General features: G+C 48.5%; 1 protein-coding gene across 1 annotated transcript; it reads right to left on the bottom strand.

Moving 5' to 3' along the window:
- Positions 1–1,869: 1,869 nt before the first annotated feature.
- On the bottom strand, positions 1,870–20,070 carry ERLIN1 (ER lipid raft associated 1). The gene is made up of 11 exons (XM_009818963.2): positions 19,958–20,070; positions 18,454–18,535; positions 17,881–17,927; positions 11,980–12,041; positions 10,949–11,074; positions 9,704–9,777; positions 4,496–4,554; positions 3,324–3,415; positions 2,673–2,762; positions 2,310–2,389; positions 1,870–2,112 (listed from the first exon to the last, which is right to left on the bottom strand). The coding sequence occupies exons 1-11, from the start codon at positions 20,068–20,070 to the stop codon at positions 1,894–1,896; spliced, it is 1,044 nt and encodes a 347-aa protein (XP_009817265.2). The 3' UTR covers positions 1,870–1,893.
- Between the last annotated feature and the right edge of the window lie 236 nt (positions 20,071–20,306).

Genomic DNA, 20,306 nt, shown 5'->3' with positions numbered 1-20,306 from the left:
GAGACAGCGTAAGGCACCGTATGTTACCAAACTTCCTTGAGGAGAGACACTGCCATCCTCCGAGGCAAGCCACACAGGATAGGAAAGCAGCACTGGAACGCCTGAAGCCCACACAACTCATTTGGGGAAATCGGTAGCAGAGGTGAAGTTCAGGCCATTTGTTTTGGGTTGAATGTTTCACAAGGCAAAAGCAAAGCATGTTCCTCCCCTTGCCATGAGGCTGCAGACAGTGCCAGGGACAGAAGATCTCAACGCCATCAGCAACCATCCGAGTGCCTGGAGTGTCACCACCACACCATCAGCAACCATCCGAGTGCCCGGAGTGTCACCACCAACCGGCCCATCCGGTGAACCGCGCCAGGGCTGAGTGCAGCACATGGCTGCACCCGAGGGGACAGGAAAGCAGGATGAGCATACGGATATCCCAGGCTGGCGGAGCAGAGGTGGTCTCCGCACACGTAGTGGGTTCAGAGGCAAACAATGCTGTGGTGCTACCAGCTGAGGAACAGCGTTCCTGCTCAAGCCTTTGCCAGTTCCTTCCCCAGCCATCGTCTTCTGGGACTGTCACAGAACACGATGAGAAACAGGTCCTAGAAAAAAGCACGTCCTCACAGGAAAAGGGGAGGACAGAAGAAAAGAGGAAAGCAGATCGTACCATCAGATTTCTCCCCGAGCACATCTCTTTCTCTCACCCTGCAGTGGCAGATGGGGAGCAGGGGTTGGATATGTTACAATGCACACCAGGAGAAAAGATCATCCCTGCCAGCACCGCTCGTGAGTCAAAAGGCCTGCAACGCAGCAAAGCCTGGCCAGTGATGAGAGGACCGGCGACAGAATCCCCACTGCGGCTGTTTAAGGCCACACGAGACAGGTCCCGCTTCTTCTTGGAGCAATGCATTTTGTACTGGGGAGCAGTGATGCCTCACCTACTTTGCAGCTGAGGTGTCAAACATCTGATCTGCTGCAGAGCTGGGTCCCTTCACTCTTCTCTTCCCCTTCACTTTGCCAGCAGTGGAAATTCAGCCCCCTTTCCCTGGTGAAAAGACCTACAGGGAGGCTGGGGTCTGAGCCAAGATTTCCCAGCTCTGTTCCCAACCAGCTGCTTGGAGGTGCTCCATGCATTCTGAAATCTGGTTTAGGGTGCAAGGTGAGACCCAGCCACCCAGCTGAAATGTACTACAGTCAGTCACGGGCAGCCAGCATGAGGCTCTTGCTTGGAGAGGGGGAGTTACAGAAGCCTGTTAGAGGTTGCTTGCTCTGAGTTGTTATCTAGTGCCACTGCTTACAAGAAAGAAGATGATTATGGCTATGCAGATTCTATTCAAATAAGCTATTCCACACCAAACCACTCCTCGCCAGGCCTCGCCCTGAGCGGGAACACACAGCCTCCGCTGGCCAAGGAGAGCCCACTCCGCTGGAGTCCTTGAGGAGAGTTAGATAGCGCCGGTAAGAAACCTGCCTCGGAGTCCAGAACGCGAAGCTTCATTGGCAGGACAAAGGAAACCTCTTCGCTCGGCCTCAGTGAGGAGCACTGGGGAATGAGCACTGTGCAGCAACACAGCATTCAAAGCCACATCTCCTACCTCCAGAGTAATGCTTGCTAAATAATTGCACCTACTGCGGAAGGCTTTCCTGGCGTCTGTCTTTTTAATATTCCAGTATAGGTATGTTAGTACAGGATTATCCCTCATTTGGAAGCACCAATTTAATAGGGGAAGAAACGGAAGAGGCAGAGCACTTGCAACGTGTTGCTAGAAGAAAAAAATCAACCTAACTGCCACCTATACACAAGATGTCCACGCATGCGCTGCATCCGCCCCACCAACGCAGGGCAACATCCCCATTCACAGCTGGGCTAGCTGTTGAGCTGTACCAGGTGTCTTTCTACCTCTGTCAGCCAGTGCTTTCCTTTGCTCTGAGGTGGCTTTCTCCAGAGGTCTCCAGGGCCTCCTGTGAAGGAAGGCTGGTTTCTTGGGCAGTCCTCAGATTGGCTTGCTGGAAGGCACAGGAATCCAGAAACACGCTGGGGATGCGGTCACCAAAATACAGCTTGCTGTTCGCAGCTATCGCTTGGTATTTCATTAGTTCCAGATACTCAGGGGTAAGCTTCAGCTACAAAAAGAAAAACCAGAGACTGTAAGAGACAACCTTCTGGGCCTCGCATCATTAGATTTCATCTCAGACAGCTGCTTGCTGGGATGTGGGCTGTTAAATCAAGTGTTTTTCCAGCACTGCCCACCTGAACCTAATCTCCTGTGCAGCAGAAAAGAGTAAGCAAGTCCTCTTCTGACCAGCTTTGAAGTGCTCACCTTGTTGGAATCAGCCAGCTTCCGAGCAGTGTAGTACTCTGCATCAGCTTTTGCTTTCTCTCTTGCTAGGAATGCAGCATCTAACAGAGGACAGGACAGGAAAAGCAGCATTAGCGAGTGAACAGCTCCATCACACATCCAGCACCTCAGCCTTTGTCCCATGAGCAGGAGCTGACCCAGGTGTGCTTGTGACAGAGGTACCTGCAAAGGGGAGGAATGACCCCAGTGCACAACCTTGAGCTACTGTACCCTTTATTTTTTTTGCAGGATGGTGATGCCTATCAGCTCAGTTCTGAGGTTCCTCTACCTGCCACCACCCTTAGCTGGAAGATGACCCTAGCAGCACGCTAGCACCCCAATTACCTTCAATCTCAGAAATTCGCTTCTCTGTTTCCTTCTCCATAATCTTCTGTTGGTAGTGAATCCTGGCCACCTGAGCAGCCTTCTCTGCCTCTGCAATCACAACAGGCTCAGCTCAGACATTTGCTTCTCAGGGCTTGAGCATCAGCACCCCGACCCCAGCACCTGGTCACAGAATCTGCCACGCCAAGTAGTTTGCTCTCTGCTGCCTCCCTTTCTACTCGGATCCTACAGCGCCGGTTTGTACTCCAAGCAATACAGTTACAGAAAGAAAACACAGCGCTGATGTTTCTAGAGTTGCACTGGCTGACATCCCTTTTACAAGGGCGAGTCCCCCTGGCACAGGGACATTTAGCTTCAAGCCCAAGCAGTTTTTCTGGCAAAGCTGTTACCTCTTGGCCTGCGGTAATAGGAGCCCCACTGTAGGACAGAGGTGTTTGCTGCTCTGCTGCTATGGGGAGGGAGGTGGGACGTAGATACAGCAGCACAAACACTCGTTTTCTAAATGACTGTTGGTGCAGCCTGGCTGTGCCTCCTTCAGGGAGCTGGCAGCGATGGAAGAGAATGTCGTACTCCAGCTTACTGGGGGGGGGGGTGTCGGAATGGAAATTCAGTCTGCCTCCCGTCCACTAGTACTCCCAACTGGTGACATACCAATGAGCGCTTTCTTCCGGTCTGTCTCTGCCTCCTTCTCTACTACCTTCTGCTTCTGGGCTGCGATCAGCAGCTTGGTCTTCTCAGCCTCCCTGCAGGGTGAGAAACGATATCGCAGGGAAACGGAGCTGTGGAGCAGCTCTGCAAACCAGGGCACGAGAGGCCAGGGGGACAAGAATCTGACCAGTTGCCAGCATCACGTCCTCACAGCCACGAGGACAAGAATCTGACCAGTTGCCAGCATCACGTCCTCACAGCCACGAGGACTAGCTCTGTCTTCAGCTGTATGAGCACAAGCATAGCCAGCAGGTCAAGGGAAGGGAATATTCCTCCTGTTTGGCACTGGTGAGGCCACATCTGGACGCTATATACAGTTTGAGGCCCTCAGGACAAGGAGTGAGTCCAGTGCAGAGCTATTGCAGATGTGGGGTGGAGGCCAGGGCATACGAGGAGAGGCTGGGGGAGCTGGGCTTGCTCAGCCAGACCCAACGGCATCTCCCCCTGCCCAAAGGGGTCCCGGAGACACCGGGGCTGGACTCTGCTTGGGGGGGCACAGCGAGAGCCCCAGAGGCGCTGGCACAGCTGCAGCATGGGCCAGCCCCAAGGAAACAGCCCATCCCCGTGCAAGCGGGACGTCCCTGGGACGGGGCCCTGAGTGGTGGGGGATCTCCATCCCTGGGGATATGCTGACTCGCCTGGACACAGCCCCTAAGGACCTGCTGCAGCTGTGGCATTGGTCCCGCTTTGGGAAAGGGCTTGGACAGGAGATCTCCGTGGGTATGTATCAGACTAAAATCTGTCTGCAATTCTGTGAGTTTGCTGGAGGGGTGCTTATGGGTGAGGTCTCAAGACCCCTGAGCCCCGAATTCAGTTTACGAGTCTTCTACAGGTTCTCTATAGCACAGTGACCCCTCTACGTAAAGGAGTAGGAACACAGCCTTGATACGGACTCTGTACACACTAACAACCATCTTTGTGAAGGGTTGAAAGGCTTCAAGGTGAAAGAGCTACGGAAATGGAGAAACAGAATGCACAAGTGCACGTAGCCAAGCACACACTGACTAGAGCCCACCCTCTCACCTTCTGAGCACCAGGTAAGAGTTTTCTAATAGCATTATGCCTGTGCTGGACCCTCAAAACCAATGCATACAATTTTATGTATAGCTACTCACATTAGCTCAAAATTTCTTCGGATGGCTTCCGGGATTTTGGGTTTCGTAACACGCACAGCCTATGAAAAAAAAAAAAAGAGCGCATTTTGAATTAAACATTTTGATGCAAGTTGCATAACTAAGAAACGTCTTTTAAAAACCAACTGTAGTGCTCTGGACATCTCCACATTGATCCAAGACCACACATCATGGTTCCCAATCCTCTTGTACAACACAGCTGAGCATAGCCACTCTCACAGAGATGCCTTACATTTGTATTTGCTGTCTTTGCACCTTTTAATGGCACCTAAGTGATCAAGGCCTGTGGAATAGACTGCTAAAAAGGTCCACCACCTTTGTTAGAAGCAGCTTAGTTCACCCCAAAGACTCTTCAAACATTGCCAGACAACACTTCCCAAAGTACTGCTCAAGAAAGGGGCTCACAAACCTAAATTAAATTGCAGGAGCGAGACTTGCAAAACAGAGGCAAGGCTACGAGCTCAGGAATGGGTTTTCCAGGAGAAAAACTTGCAAAAGCGACAACACAATGAGAGGCACAGCGGTGAAGACAGGCAAGGGCAGCGGATCATCAAGAGCGATGTGCATGGCGATGCCGACACCACAACTCCAATACATGCCAGAGACATGTCCTCCGCTAAGCTGCTCTGTGGAGGACTCTCTCTGAAATATGAGGGAAATACCTCCAAAGGCAGGACCAGGAGCTACTGCTGCTCAGCTGGCATGTTCTGTGGCTCATTACTGAGCTTTGGGAGATGCGGCTTGATAGTCCATGGCTGTACAATTTCTTCACAACCCTCTTGCTCCATCTCCACTGTAGATCTAGGGCTGAACTTGCTGCTTCTCTCCAGGGTCAGTAAGTCTGCAAAGAACCAAGGGGCTTCCACAGAGGGGAATGGGATATGGACACATCCAGGCAAGTCTTCTTATGCAGTGTGAAAAGGGAACTGTTTCCATGTGACAGGCGCCCTGGCCTTGGCAAACACACCATGCCTGGGGAGAAGGAGCCAGCCTGTCATCAAAATGGGACACTTGGGAATCACAGAATGGTTTGGGCTGGGAGGGACCTTCCAAGATCATCCAGTCCAAACCCCTCCCGCCACGGGCAGGGACATCTTCCACCAGATCAGGTAGCTCAAAGCACCATCCAACATGACCTTGAACACTTCCAGTGATGGGGCATCCACAACTTCTCTGGGCAACCTGTTCCAGTGTCTCACCACCCTTATCGTAAAATATTTCTGCCTTATATCCGATCTAAACCTACCCTCTTTCAAGTTTAAAACCCATCGTCCCTTGTCCTGTCGCTACAGGCCTTGGTAAAAAGTCCTCTTTACACACTGAGAGGCCGCAATAAGGTCCTCCCTGGAACCTTCTCTTCGCCAGGAGGAACAACCCCAACTCTGCCGCTTCTCTAAACAAGCAAAGAAAGCAGATTTATGGGACATCAGACCAGAACATCCTTCAGCAAAAGGATTTTTCTAAGCTCCTACCAAGTCCCTAGAAAGGTAACGCATGCAGAAAGCTCACCTCACCAGCCACTGCAGGGTAGGCAGGGGGATATTCTTTCTACCTCCGTAACACCCCCTGCACCAAAACAAAGATCAGTTTCCAGAAGCATGGCTTGTCCAACATGGGGAAAGATCCCTCTGCAATCAGGAAAGCCACCAGGTCTTTGAAAATCTCCACTAGCTGCTTCTTTTTCAAGCCAATGGCTCAATCTATTTAATGGTGAAATCTACTTAAATCTGCTAGATGGAAACACTGCTGCGCCTTGTCAGTATTGTTAACAATCAAACGTTAAGGCATTGGGAGATGCTGGGACTAACTGGCTGAGCAACAGCTTTGCAAAAAAGAGCACGAAGGAATCAAAAGACAAGCTGACTATACGACAGCAACTTTTCCCCGTGGCCACGAAGTCCAGCCACATCCTGAGCTGCACTGGCAAAAGCTCAGCAGCAGGTTGAAGGCAATATTTATTCCAGTGTGGGGAACCCAGTATAAGGGATACCAACAAACTGGAGAGTGCTGTTGAAAGCCACTGAGATGGCAATGTAAACGCTGCAGAGAATGGGAATAAGCTGACCGTATAGTACTTCTCTCCTGTTGATTCTCCTCCTTAAATATGGGTGTGACATTTGCCTATTTCCAGTTATTAGGGACCTCCCTTGACCGCTGCCATCCTTCAAAGATAAGAGAGTGGCTTCACGATGGTGCGGGCCGGCAACTCAGCACCTTGGAACGCATCCCACCTGGTTCCAGACTTGTGTGTGTCCATCTGCTCAGTTGTCCTCTACTCTGGGTAATGCTTCACCTCTGCCGACTCTGCTGCTAGGGTAAGGAACAGGGAGGCCCAAAGGCAGACCTTGACAGAAAGAAGTCCAAGAAAGTGTTGAGTACCTCAGCCTTTTCCACGTCCTTGGTCACTATGTCCACAGCTTCCTTGGCCTTCCTTTTGCTGTGGATGCACCTCAGAAGCCCTCTGTGTTGCCCTACACAGCAGTCATGAGGTCCAAGTCTAGCTGAGCTTTGGTTTTCCTAACTCTGTCCCTGCACTCTCAGTTCAACTAGCTTTATTTCTCCGAGCTCATCTATCCCTACTCCACCTGTTGAGTTTCCTTTCTGCTTTTCCATTCAGTCAGGAGCTCCTTGTTCATCCACGCTGGCCTCCTGTCTCAACTGCTTAACTTTCCACACTTCGGGGTGTTCTTGGTAATGCCATGGGCTCTCCTGGCATTCTTTGCTGACCATGGCAGTGTCCCACAGGAGCCTGCCAAGCACATCTCGCACAAACTCAGTTCTGTTCTCCTTAAGCGCAGGCCCGTAATTCTCCTGTTCACCTCGCTCCTCCGAGGACCTTGAACTCCCCACCCTAGAGCTGCTACAGCTCATGCTGCTACCAGACTTCACCTCTCAACCAGTTCTTCCTTGTTTCTAAAAAGTCCAGCAGAGCATGTCAGCTTTGCTCACCACTGCCAAAACCTCTGTTCAACACCCTTCAGAAACATCCAGCATGACTTGTACCCAGCAAGTGCCCTTCTAGCAGGCACTGAGGTGGTCAGAGATCCCCATGAGTACCAGGGCCCGTGATCATGAGGCTTCCTCCGGTCTTCTACGGGCAGCTTAACCTACTTCATCTTACTAACTGGGTGGTCTGCAGCAGACAAAGACCATGTGGTCCTTTCTCCATGTTGGTCTGATTCTTACCTATATTGGCTCTTGTCTCAGCTGTTCATCATCCATCCCAAAGTGAAGTTCCACAGGATTTAAGACAGTCCTTTGCAGGCAGCACAACCCTGCTCCCCCACCTTCTCAGCCCGTCCTCCCTCGAGAGCCTGTACCCATCCACAGCAGCACTGCACTCACGTGAGCTATCCCACCAGGCCCCGGGACTGCAAACGCGCACGGATTTCCAGCTACTCAGGTTTGTTTCCCAGGATGTGTGTGTTTCTGTCCAGACACTTGAGACAAGCCCCGGGGAGTGCTGCTTTCACAGGGGAAGTGCCAGAGCCTCCCCTACGACACTGTCCCTAGCCGCTTCTTACCATCCACTGGCCTCCACTTCTCTTCCAGCTGTGGCCACCATTCCAGTTAGCAAAGAATGTTTTGCATCAGGCAACAGGGAGGACTTGTGAAGGTTTTATATACGCTAGTTTTAATAAGCCTACAAATAAATGCTGTTAATTCCCTCTAACAGCATCTTTCCAACAATGAGTTGTTTTCTGCGTCACTTCTTTCAAAAATGAGTTGTCAGTGATCTCTGAAGTACTCATGAGTGCAAACATGCTCTTCAAGAGGAAAGCATTATGCCCAAATACAGAATTATTTCCCTTAGAGCTCACAAAAAAAATTAATTCTAGGTACAGTTAAGTTAATCTGGGTTACACAGGTGCATGCAGAGAGTTTAAAGAAAGCTCAGCTCTTCACTGAAGGAGCAGGGTATTTCCTGACAAGAGACACAGCAGCGTGGCAGAGTTGTACGCTGAGGCACAATTTCACTGGAGACAAGGGTGCAGTTCTCTTTTGAAAGGGAGCAATAGGAACACGAGGGCAGGATCACACTGTCTCTTAAGTACTAGAGATGAACCACTTTCCTTGCTAGTTTTATGGGACTTTTTCAAACTGCTGGTCCGGTCAGCTCAGTCTCAGCTGATGCAAGCAGGATATCCTTCACCTTTTGACCAACAGTGAGGATTGGGCATGCCAAATTGAGATGGGATAGTGTACGTTGAAGATCAGTTTTAGCTCCGTAGTTAACATCTCCCAGCAAAGAGCTGTGAACTTTGCTTACGCCCTTCCCTACCCTGAGATCAAAAAGGGCCTTTACATTATGACGATAATTTTGATGACGAACTTTTGTAGGAAATCTCTCTGCGACGTACAGTGCGTGTTAACTGGATATTTGGAAGAGCGGTGCCATCTCAACTTCTTTGTGATAAGACGCTGCCTGTGGTTCAGCCTCATCAAAAGAGAGCAAGCCTATGCACAAATGAGCCGCAAAGCAGAACAGTATTTATCATAGCATTTCACGTGCTGTCAATGGGAGGCTTTCCCTCCCTGCACGCAGTCAGCCAACCTAGCTAAATGTGGCAACAAGAACGGCAAAACAGATTTGGTCTCGCTCCTCCCTACAGCAGAAATCTCCAGAGATTTCCATCTTAGCCCTTGCGAGCCTAAGGTATATTTTACCTGGTTGGTTGCCCTGAACTTCAACATGCCAAAAAGCCAGTATGTCCCACAGGCCAGCTAAGATTAAACATGATTTTCTAACATTAAGCGTAAGCAGAAAATTACTTAAGATATAACATCTTTCCCTATCTCTGGCACAAGCACAGAAAAGATGAAGATCTCTTTTCTTTTGCAATTACCTGTACGAATTGCGCTGGCACACTGGAGCGCCCAGCTCTGCAGGGGTGTCAAAGGTAGCTTAAAGAAAAACACTTTCTTGCTCTTTGCAAATTAAATCCAATACCTGCAGGTCTGTGGCCTAAAAGGTCCTCTTCTCTATCCTGCAGGTCTTCCCCTAACGTAAAACTAGTGTTTAGAAGTGGTCGCTGTCAAATGGACAGTCTTCAACTGACAAACTTCAACTCAAGGCTCAACTATTTCATGTTATGCGGAAAACCAAAGCAAGAAGCCTCATCAATCTAGCGAAAGGTGAGCAAATTAGAGGTAGGAAAAAGAATAATCTTTGTTAGGGAATGAACCTACCTGGATAGTGAGACCTGGTGCCATGACATTGAGATCCTTCTGCAGGGCCAGCTTCAGATTCTCATCTATCTGATCTGTGTTTGGAGGACAAGAGAGAGACCACTTAGCTTATCATCATTTCTCCTACAGCTTGTGTGGCAGAGAGTCAGCTGGCCTTGAAGAGCAGGTATCTCTACGGTATAAGATCATTCAGTACATTGTTTCCCCTCCTATAACCCCTGGAAAACGTTCCTGAGAGGAGAGCCACACTAGTGTCTCTAAAAAAGGTTCAGCTACTGATGAACTCATGGTATCTGAGCTGAGGGCAAATGGTTTTCAGCGTCTCAGCAAGAAAAAGCACCCAGAGCCTGCGGTAGAAGTCTATCCTTTCCTAGCCGGAGCCACACCAACCCCGCTGCCAGCAGCAAGCTCTGCCTTAAGTCTCCAGGAACCTGCAGGATCCCGCACTTGCTACTGAAAAAATGCATTTTCTCACTTCTAAGCTCCAGGAAGATCTTTCCACAGAAAGGGCCAGTTATGAAGGGATTAAGCTGCATATACTACCAGGAAACTCCTCTCTGAGTACAGATACTTGGCAAGTCTGAGTACAGCATTCAAAGATTGACAGTCTCTTGATGTTAAAACTCTGACAACCTTTTATCTTCCATAAACCCATTTTCCCCTGCTCTGCCACTCAAGAAGGAACGCAATGCTGCTATGTCTTTGGGGGCACATGTAGGTACCAAGAAGCAGAACGTTAAATTTGCCAACTCCTGAACCACTGCTACCCCCTGGTGAAAAAACTGCAGCATTGCAATAAACTGAGAGCATGTCCCTTCCAGCTCTCACTTGCTAAAAACAGCCAGAAGGAAGCTTTTAAAAGTAAAAAAGTCAGTTCAGCCACAGAACAGGGGCCTAAAAGTAGACGTAGACAAGACAAAACCATCATCATAGTGAAGGCAATGGGCGTTACTGTGCGCACAACAGCAGAGTGGCTACTTCGTGCGTCCAGAATTCAGTCTTAAGGGGAAAAGGACTGAAATCAAATTCCCACGTGCAGATGTGGAAAGACAAAGAAATCTGAATCATTAAAGAGTAAAATTACACGGGAGGTGACATATGGATATATAAGGAGCTGGATTCTAGACTGCAACTCCAGCACAGAGGCTGTTTACTCACAGGAGCCTGCTGTAATGTATTCCACAGCAGACAGAACAGGGAGATTACACAGCCCTTGGGCGGTGCACCCAGCTGCCATCTACTTACCGAACAGCTCAATGTATACTTCCTGCAGGGTATGGGCACTGCAGAACTGATTCAGCTCGTGATGAATTTTATTGAAGATCAAGGTCTTATCATAGTCTGCAGTGTAGTTTCTCACAATATCGTACACTGAGGAAGAAAGAGAATTATCACAGGTCACCACTGACACGTACCGCTTTCCGCAATGCCACAACCACAAAAACCAGCAGCTCAGGGTATTAGGAAAGTAGGGCAGCACCAGGACAGGTGGGTGGGGGATCTCCATCCTTGGGATTTTTCAGGACTTGGGTGGACAAACCACAGCTGCCCTGCCCAGCTGTTAGCGAGAAGCCTGCTGTGAGTGGGAGGGAGGTCAGAGGAGAAACCTGCAGAGGTCCCCTCCACCAGTGCTGCTGGATTATATGACTTCAAAGAGCAGAGTAATTACGGCAAGATACACTGCACGGTGCTGTTTTATGATCTGCATAAACAAATAAAACAGTAAAGCCTGTCCAGGACCTGCATGCATAGGAACAGATACTAATATAAAGAGAAAACAAGCATCATTCCCACAATTATAACACAAATTCACCCTTCAATGCCTCAACAACACTAGCGTTTTGCATTAAGCTATGCTGGTGGAAAAAAAAAAAGCTATGTGGGTCTTTCATTTGGCAGCTGGTGAAATAAGGAGGTAAGAGGCTCCTACGCAAGCTTTGCCTTTGTAATTTTCCCAGGAGCTGAGCTGGCAAGCACCTGGGGGCTTTGTCCCGTGTATTTAGTTTCACATGTGGTCTCCCCTTCAGCAGCAAGAAATAGGACTACTTGAGCACTCGTCACAGGGGAGAAGCAATCCCAGAATTTATTTTCATCTCTGCAAATCTGTGGCTCTTTGAAAAGGTTGCAGACACACGCATGAAACTAACTGCTATGGTACTGGGAACCATAAAGATAGTAAGACGCAGAAAACAGAAGTCTTGCAAACCAAGATAGAGCGGCTACAGAAGGAATGAAGACAGTCACAGCGCTGCTTGCTGAAACACGACGGGAAATACCTGCATACGGTGCCAATTTATTCACAACTTCTATTCGGTCAATGTAGATCATAACACCGCCACTGTAAGTGAAAAAGAGGATTCATGAATTATTACTGCAACTGTTAACAGTGGTTTGTATTTAAAGCAAAGTCATCTTTTCCCCTTTTTTACTAAATTCTACTAAACTTACCCAGAACAATTCTGATTTCTTGAGCATTTTGCAATTAGATGGCAGCAAACCCCAGCTTTGTACAGACTGGTCCCTCTCTCTGCATAGATCAAAAGCGTGCTCCAGCAAGTCTGCAAAGCACTTTCGCTTCACTTTGTTATCTCCTGCTTAGCCAGCAAAAGGAAAACGTTTTTGAACGGGAATGTAGCTGCAACTATCAGGAAGGGGGAGTCCAGCACAACAAAGGGAAGGCAACAAGGACAGCAGATGACACCTGCAAGCAGCAGAGCAGACACGAACTGCAGACGCACCGCAGCTCTTCTAGGCAGCAAATACCTTTTAAATAGAAAAGCCCTTCGTTTAAGTTCATGCGTTTACTAACCCCAGCAGGAACCTGTCAAGGCCCCTGTTAGAGAGGAAGAAACAAAGCACGTAAAAGACTTTAATTCACGTTCCCTGCATCAATGTCACGTTGCAAATGGCTCGCCAATAACACCGCAACCGTGCACACACGCCCAGGCAACGTGCACTGTTAAGAAGCTCCAGGCACCTCATCGGAAGAAGCCTGCAAGCAGTCCTCTCCCCAAGGGATGACGTGCTGCCAGACCGGCAGAGAAAAGAGGGAATCAGAGGTAGGGTTTGATCCCAGCCTCTGCTCTTAGTGACGTGGCTTTCAGCAGGTCATGCCCAGCTGTGGCACCAGGGAAAAGCACAAACTCTACCGTGAGGAAAAACCCCTTCATTTTCAACAGCTCCCAAATCTCTGGAGAGCATATTTTTAAAGCACACTCATGATTCTGTCCTCAGGGCAAAGGCAAATCACGAATGAGAAACTTTAGCAGAAACTGTTTAGAGACAGCTGATCCCCAGAAGCAGACCTCACACGTTTCCAAACTTAGTCTCTGTGGTGTTTGAACTCAAATATATCCCCCATGACAAACTCGGTTTCTTATTTTGGAGATCTTAACCTCTGGCAGTCGAAAGCTAAGTCTGCAGAAAAATCACTTGATCTTGCCCCTGTCTGTGCTCTTTTAGAAAAGGTCTCCCAGGCACAGGCCTGCGGTCGCTCTGCAAACCTGCCTGCTTCATGGCAAGCTATGAGCTAAAAACATTGGTGATGGACTGAACTTGCCTGCTGGAAGGGACAAGCCAGCAGAAAAAAATATCTGTGACTAAAGAGAAGACTTATTTCCCAGCGAGATACTACTATTAAGAGTATTCATCTCTTTTTCACTCAAGATTTCTCTTTAGGCTATGGTCATTCTTGATGGCTCTCTTTTAAGAGCCGTTACTGTTATTTTTAAATAAGATAGGCTTATGGATCCTTTATAGATACGTCAAGCTGCACAAGCAGTTATAATGGTATACGTGTTTTTCTCCGTCTCATCTGTTCTGCACTCTAACTGTCCCACCACTTCCAATGAAATGACTATTTGTCATCGCAAGTGACGCCCAACAGCATTCCTCATGATCTTCTGAAGCTGCTTTCATCTTCCCGATTTGTTCCAGTCACATTATGACATCTTTACCAGGACAGGGAAACCCAGCTACTGTCTTGGGGTATCTTCTAGATATCCTGGCGAGGAACCAAAGCAGAGCGTGTGGGCTTCTTCCACCAGAATGTCCTCCACTGCACATCGTTATGTCGGCGTTCTTTTGGCATTTCAGTTTTATGGGGATGTTAGAAGGAAAGAGAACACCTGAGACAACCTGCCTCCTACGCAGGACTCATCCACAGCCCCTCATCACCTCACACGCGAGAAAGGCTGGCACCTCACACCAGAGAGGACTGCCTGCTGCCCATCTGACCCACAGCAACCCTGCCAAGGATCTCAACAAGGTGGGGCGCAAGTCAATTATATCAGTCCTGTTGGTCAGGCAATGGCTTCGAGGAAACAGGTGCCACTCGGAGCCCAAATACGCTGGCCACCTATTTCCCCACCGAGGGCTTAAGGTTAAACCAAGCCTAAAAAGCACTTACACCGTGTTTTCCAGCCATCCGGCCAGCTGCTGGAGCCATCATCATTTCACACTATGCAGTGGAGATGGCTCTCTGGACCTTGCTGCTGTAAGCCCAGGAGCCAAACTGAACCGTAACACTCCGATCTTAAAGTGAGCATCTCAGAGAAGACCTCCTCTCAAGCAGCCTGGTCCAGAAGATGTTAGGAAACTCCTGGGGTGCAGGAGATACTGTCCTGGGCAGTTCAGGACAGTTGCTCCGGCAGAGAATCATGCACTGATTTGGGGCGATTCACACACCTTGTTGATCTGGAACTGTACGAATCCTCTCATCATCCGCAGCTGCTTTACTTGCCCTTGGACACCTACGGCTTAAACGCTGGCTCAGACAGCGCTCTTTCCATTTCGACAAGCCACTACCACTCTCAAAACATCCTCGTTTGCCAAAGCCTGCTTCTTGCCAGATGCAAAGCAGGGTGACTCCCACGGGGAGATTTCCAGTGCTTGCAATTCTCGACTGCAGTTTCTGCAGCCTCTCTAACACCGGCATTTGCAGCCTCTGCAAGGGCTACTCGCACCCCCCCAAGGTCCTCACCGCAGAGCTGCTTATGAGGCTGGGCAGGCAGAGCAGCGCCGATTTGAGCAGGCTCTTTGGTCAGGGAGAGGGGAACAAGAACAAGTCCATAGGAAGTCTGAAAGGAGGATCAACACATAGGCTATGTGCACCTGGGAGAAGTTTAAGCATAATGAGGCAGCAATAGTGCCTAACTTTACAGGACGAGGTGAAAGCGTACAGGGGACTAACATACACTAGCAGGCATTTCAGTAGACCTTAGAAAGCCTCATACATTTCAGGATTTTTAGCTTATGCCAGGCCAGGAGAAGACAAGGGAAAAAACTGAAGGACGTCGCCGTAAAAAAGGGGCCGTACAAAAAGGTGAAGGTTTAATGCTTATTGCTGGAGCTGACCACAAACAAGACCAGACCAGGTTAGGCAATCAGAGCATGTAAAAATTGGGCTTAAAGGTCAGATCTGGTCTGTCTAGAGATACAGGGATTAATGCAATAAATCCACTTGCAATATTCATGACACATTTTTCCATGTGACCAGCTAACAAACAGGGATCTGTCCCAGAGCAGCATTCCTCCAGTGCTCCGTTTGCCTTCCTGCCAACAATCTGCAGCACGGGCACAAGCCGATTCTCACACCTTTGCAAGTAAACATCTAATGCTTGGGCAATATTACTGCTTAGCGTCCTAGCTATTTACTGTTTCTTGGCATTGTAAAAACCCGTACAATATTTAGCATGATTCTTTCCAGTTAAGTCTATAAGAAAAATGCTACTTACCTAATTCTCTCATGCAATATTTACATGATACTGTTTTCAAGCCATTTATTGTATTCCACAATTAATATACTCATCAGTACATTAATTCTCAATTAACTCTTCGAGTCAGTCCTTTGGAATACTTTGCTCTTCTAAAACTAGTTTATTGAACTGGTTTTCCATCAGTTTTTGGAGATCAGCAGACCTGCCATGAGGAAACTGCTGAACTTTCCGAGGAACTGTGGTGCATATTTTCTTGTTGGGGAAAGCCAGAAATCTCAGACACCAGAGGCAATTCACAGCTTAGAGCAGATACATATTCTACCTGCTGTAACGAAACGGTTTTCGTCTCTGGGATGACAGCTGTTTTATGAAAAACAGTCGTCTGGTGCCAAAGTATTTTAGAATCTATATTTAATGTATTCACTTAATGCTGTCAAGTATAAATGGGACAGGTAAGGCAGAAATTGGGGATGGGACACCCCCACAGCCATTCAGAAGTTTCCTAATGTAGATGAGGACACAGGGAACAGGAATATGAATATGGTGGAAGAGAAACCCAGCCTTTAAAATCTGATGGTTTAATATACAATTACAGAAATGTAAACTGTTCATGATCTGTTCTTGTAATGAACTTTAAAACGGGATACTAAAATTTCACATTTGATCCATTAGTTATTTGTAAGCTAACGTTTTGTTATGGAAATGTGGATTCAAAGCTTTGGCATGGAGCAGCTGCAGACTTTGATTCCAAATGCAGCAAATTTAAAGGCTCCTGCGGTAACACCTTAAAAACGGACAGGGCTACTGGGACCTTTGGTCTGAAGTGTATTCAATTATTAACTAAGAACTGCTTCACCAGCTGTTTGGTGTTTTAAAGCATGTTTATCACCTGTAGTTTCACAACCACCTGTATTGCACAGCTGAATCCCGGCAATGCTGAAATGTCACAGGAACTTAATGAACTAACTACACAGAATTAAACAGAATATTTAGCTCCTAAATCACAGACGCATAGAACGGTCGAGGCTGGCAGGGACCTCTGGAGGTCATCTTGTCCAATCTCCCTGCTCAAGCAGGGTCAAAGCAGCACAGTTTAATTTTGACCGTCTTAGCATGTCTAACGTGGTTAAGGTTCAGCGGAAAGCTTTGCTCGGTCTGTTGAGAAGGCTTGCAGGACAGCAGGACACCATCTCTGGCCCAGAGCTGTGATGCTATTTTACAGCATCCAGCGGGTGTGAAGTATTACTCCTATTTATGCTACTTATGAGCTAAAAGTTGCCATTAAACACAACGCTAAAATATGCTCTGAAGACTTATTTTTAACCCTGCCATAGGGATAGAGAACATAATGAGTCTTACTCCTCCTTCCTGCAATTACTTTTCGCTTGACCTCAAGACTCTTCACCTGACCACAAAGCCCTGGCTGCAGCATTGAACACCAGCATTATTTACAGACACTCCTGAAAGAGATCTAAAACTAAAACCAGCTAGAGCCCACGAGAACTTTATGTTAATATTTAAGCCCAAGTGATGTCTGATGAGTTGCTACAGGAATAATTCCAAGAACTCATTTCAATAAGGGCTAAACCAGATGAAAATTAACACTGCCTCATTAATGTTGCCACTAACGTTCAACTTCTAATTTCACCGCGGTTGTTACGTGTCGTCATTCAAGTCATACTTTTTTTATAATAACAGAAATATTGTTGAGTACCCTAAAGCTAAGAGACGGTGAGAATCACCAGTTTTGTTTTTATCCTGAAGAAACAGATTCGGTCATCACTTTCACTTGTGACCGAACCAACGCAACAGGATCTGCAACACAGCTCAACCAGCCCTCTCCTTCTGTCACCGCTCTGCTTGTTAAAACTATACAGATTCGTGCTGACAAAAGGATCAGCTGAATTATGAAGTAGGCAGGACTATTCTTTCATGCACAGGACTATTCTTTCTCACTCTCTCTTTACGGCAGGTGAAATGTCAATTCTAAAAATGTCCAAACGATTCCAGGAGACTCACTTTCTTGAGCCGTTTTTTGAAATGAACCATCTCCCGTCAGGAGGATTCCCATTCACTTTACTTTTGCTTACTGCTGGGGTCAACACTGGTATTAGCCACAAGATTCAGACCAGAAATACCGCAAAGCAGAGGGCAGACCAAAGCACAAGCAACGGGCTATCAGAGTAATCGAGGGAAGAAACCAAGAAAAATCAAGAGAATGCCACTATAAATGCAAATACCCTCCGAACATAAATTCTAGCAAAAGCAAGAGCACTCCTTCCCATGCCTCCTGCTCTATTATTTCCAAGTGTGATGTACGTGTGTATGTTTGGGACTAATTTTGGGGTATGTGCCTTTACTTTTCAGCCTCTCTGTCACAGCACTGTAAACGATTAGCCGCAAACTACACAATAGAGTGCATCTGCTCATCACCAGAAGAAATACAAAGGAAAAACATACCTCGTCCCACAAGGCACGTTTTTCACTTCATCAGTCTGCAACGTGGTCTGAAATAAAAAGACAACCAGTGCTCACAAAACCTCTCCATTCTCCAGGAAGATCACACTGTGCCCAGACTCTCACAACCATTACACAGGAACATGGATTCAAAACCGTGTCCTCTGCCTCCCTCCTGAGTTTTGCAGGCATGGGCAGAAGACAGACTTCTTTTCAACTTGCCTTTTGGGAGAGGGAAAGGCAGCTGTGCTCATTTCCCTACTCTCAGCTCTTGCAGCTGTCCTGGGAAACAATGAGGGCTACAAACACAGACTGTCCTCCCAGAGCAAGACCTCTCCTGTCCCAAGCAACACACATGCGTGTTGTGAAGATTCCACCAAAAGGACAAATCCCAGCGCACAGCTGGGTCCGGCACCTACGGCAGAAGGAACCAAGGGCTTCCTAGGAGCTGCTGCTCTGACTACCAAATACCTGAGCCCCTCTGCAAACACCAGTTGCGCGAGTCACCCCCATCCAGGAATATCCCTACCGACACCTGCTCCTACTCACCCTCTTCCAAGATGAGAAGATACTAACCTGCACGGCTTTGAACGTGGTAATGAACGGGAGCATGATGTGGTAGCCCGGTCCACTCGGGCTAGTTAACAACGCACCACCCCTACAGAGAGAGAGACAAACGGGGGAAAAGGCTCAAGCAACCGCAAAATAATAAGTGCTGGCTTTGAGAGCAAGCGAGTACATTCAAACTGCCAGGGGTCACAGCTGTGGTAGTGCAAATTACGTTACTCACCTGCACCAAATTTGCCACCAATTCCCCCAGAAAAGGGCTGACTGCTTATACTTACCTGCTGCAACTCCACAATCATTTGCTTCAGTCCTGTGAGCAATTAACTTTTAGAGAAGGCAGATATTTCTAAATTCTTCCATCGCTGCAACATTATAGAGAGCTTCAAGAACACAGATTTTCCTCTCTAAATAGTTCACTGGTAACCATGGAAAAAATCCAGCAGTTGATGCGATGCCACCAGTCTGGATTTCCACAAGGCGTTCAGCACAGCACCTTACCCAAGGCAGAAAGAAAACCCGCGGTCTCTTGGGGGGACTGGCAGGTGGTTAAAAGACAGGAGACAGAGGAGAGCTCTAAGCGATCGAGCCTCGCAGTGCAGTAAGGTCTCTGGCAGCGTCCCGCAAGGGCCCGTGCTGTTTGAAGCGCTTGTAATTAAAGGAAAGAGCAGTGCAAAGGAAACCAGCCCACGGCGGTGAGTACGAAGGGTAAAAAAGACAGGACAGAAACATAGCCGATACGGCAAAAAAACACAGAAAGGCTGGTGCTGAATTTCTCTGTTCCTTTATTCAAATTCGAAGCAAAATCTAGTCAAGAAGTGGCTCTACGTGACTGTGACCGCTCGCTGCTGTGGACTGACAATGAGCTGCTCTACAGATGCTATTTGGGGCAGCTATGGGCCTCAGGTGAAACTCAGCCCAGAGCCGGGGGAGAAAACCCATTTCAAAGCAACAACGAAGCGGGTACTCTGGCTGGCCGACAATCTTGGGACAGAGGCAACAGCCCTCAGAATCACACAGAATCACTAAGGTTGGAAAAGACCTGTAAGATCATCAAGTCCAACCACCAACCCAACCCCACCGCACCCACTAAACCATGTCCTGTGTGCCACGGCCACAAGTTCCTTGAATACCTCCAGGGATGGTGACTCCACCACCTCCCTGGGCAGCCCTTGATGTAAAAAGGAGAGACCAAGAGACATGAAAAGACTGGATAGACCAAAAGCTTTGATATCCAAATTGTGAGCTAGAAAAGGGGAGGGAGGAAAAGTAGCTGAGGATTCAGAAAGACCAAAACTCCTAACGGTTCTGCACAGGGCCAGGCTATCCAGGCCCACGTCGTTTCTGGTGCAAGAGAGCGGAAACAACTCGGTCTGCCCACCTCAGGGCAAAACCTGGAGGGAAACGCAGGAGAGCGCAACCACCTCCCGAGGTGATCTGGGGCCAGGGATGAATCCCAGCTGAGAAACTCAGGGAAGGCTACAGAAGCCGTCGAGGCGGCGGCAGGGATCAGTACCTGTAATACACAGCCAGGTGCCCCTCCTCAACCTTGTGGATGGAGGAGTAGAGGAAGAAGACGAGGAGTCCGGTGGCAGCTGCAACTACGGCTCCAGCCTGGGCCATGGTCATCCTCGCATCACCCGCGGGACAGGGGCCGTCACCGCCCGGAGCAGCGCGTCGCCTGGACGATGGATGGGGCGCCGTTTGTCCGCGGTCCTCATGGAGAGCTTCACTCCCTCTCCCCTCCGACGGCGTTCCCGCCGCCCCTTTACCGACAAGAAAACCCCCTCAGCTGTTGGACCAAAAAGCCCGGGAACAGCCTCAAAGCGCCCAGCGCACCTCAGGCCGCCGTCTCCCCCTCCCCT

The sequence above is a fragment of the Gavia stellata genome, chromosome 9 (assembly GCF_030936135.1).
Source record: "Gavia stellata isolate bGavSte3 chromosome 9, bGavSte3.hap2, whole genome shotgun sequence".
In the NCBI taxonomy this organism is placed as follows: Eukaryota; Metazoa; Chordata; class Aves; order Gaviiformes; family Gaviidae; genus Gavia; species Gavia stellata.
Note: the sequence above shows the minus strand (reverse complement) of the source record. Positions and strands in the feature narration are given on the sequence as shown.

Excerpts from the sequence above, each read along its gene's own strand:
- ERLIN1 (XM_009818963.2), bottom strand. The coding sequence starts at position 20,070 with ATGACCATGGCCCAGGCTGGAGCCGTAGTTGCAGCTGCCACCGGACTC. Across the intron at positions 11,075-11,979 it reads TAAATTGGCACCGTATGCAG|TGTACGATATTGTGAGAAAC; the intron begins GTATTTCCCGTC and ends TTTCTTCCTCAG. Across the intron at positions 3,416-4,495 it reads CGAAGAAATTTTGAGCTAAT|GGAGGCTGAGAAGACCAAGC; the intron begins GTGAGTAGCTAT and ends CTCACCCTGCAG.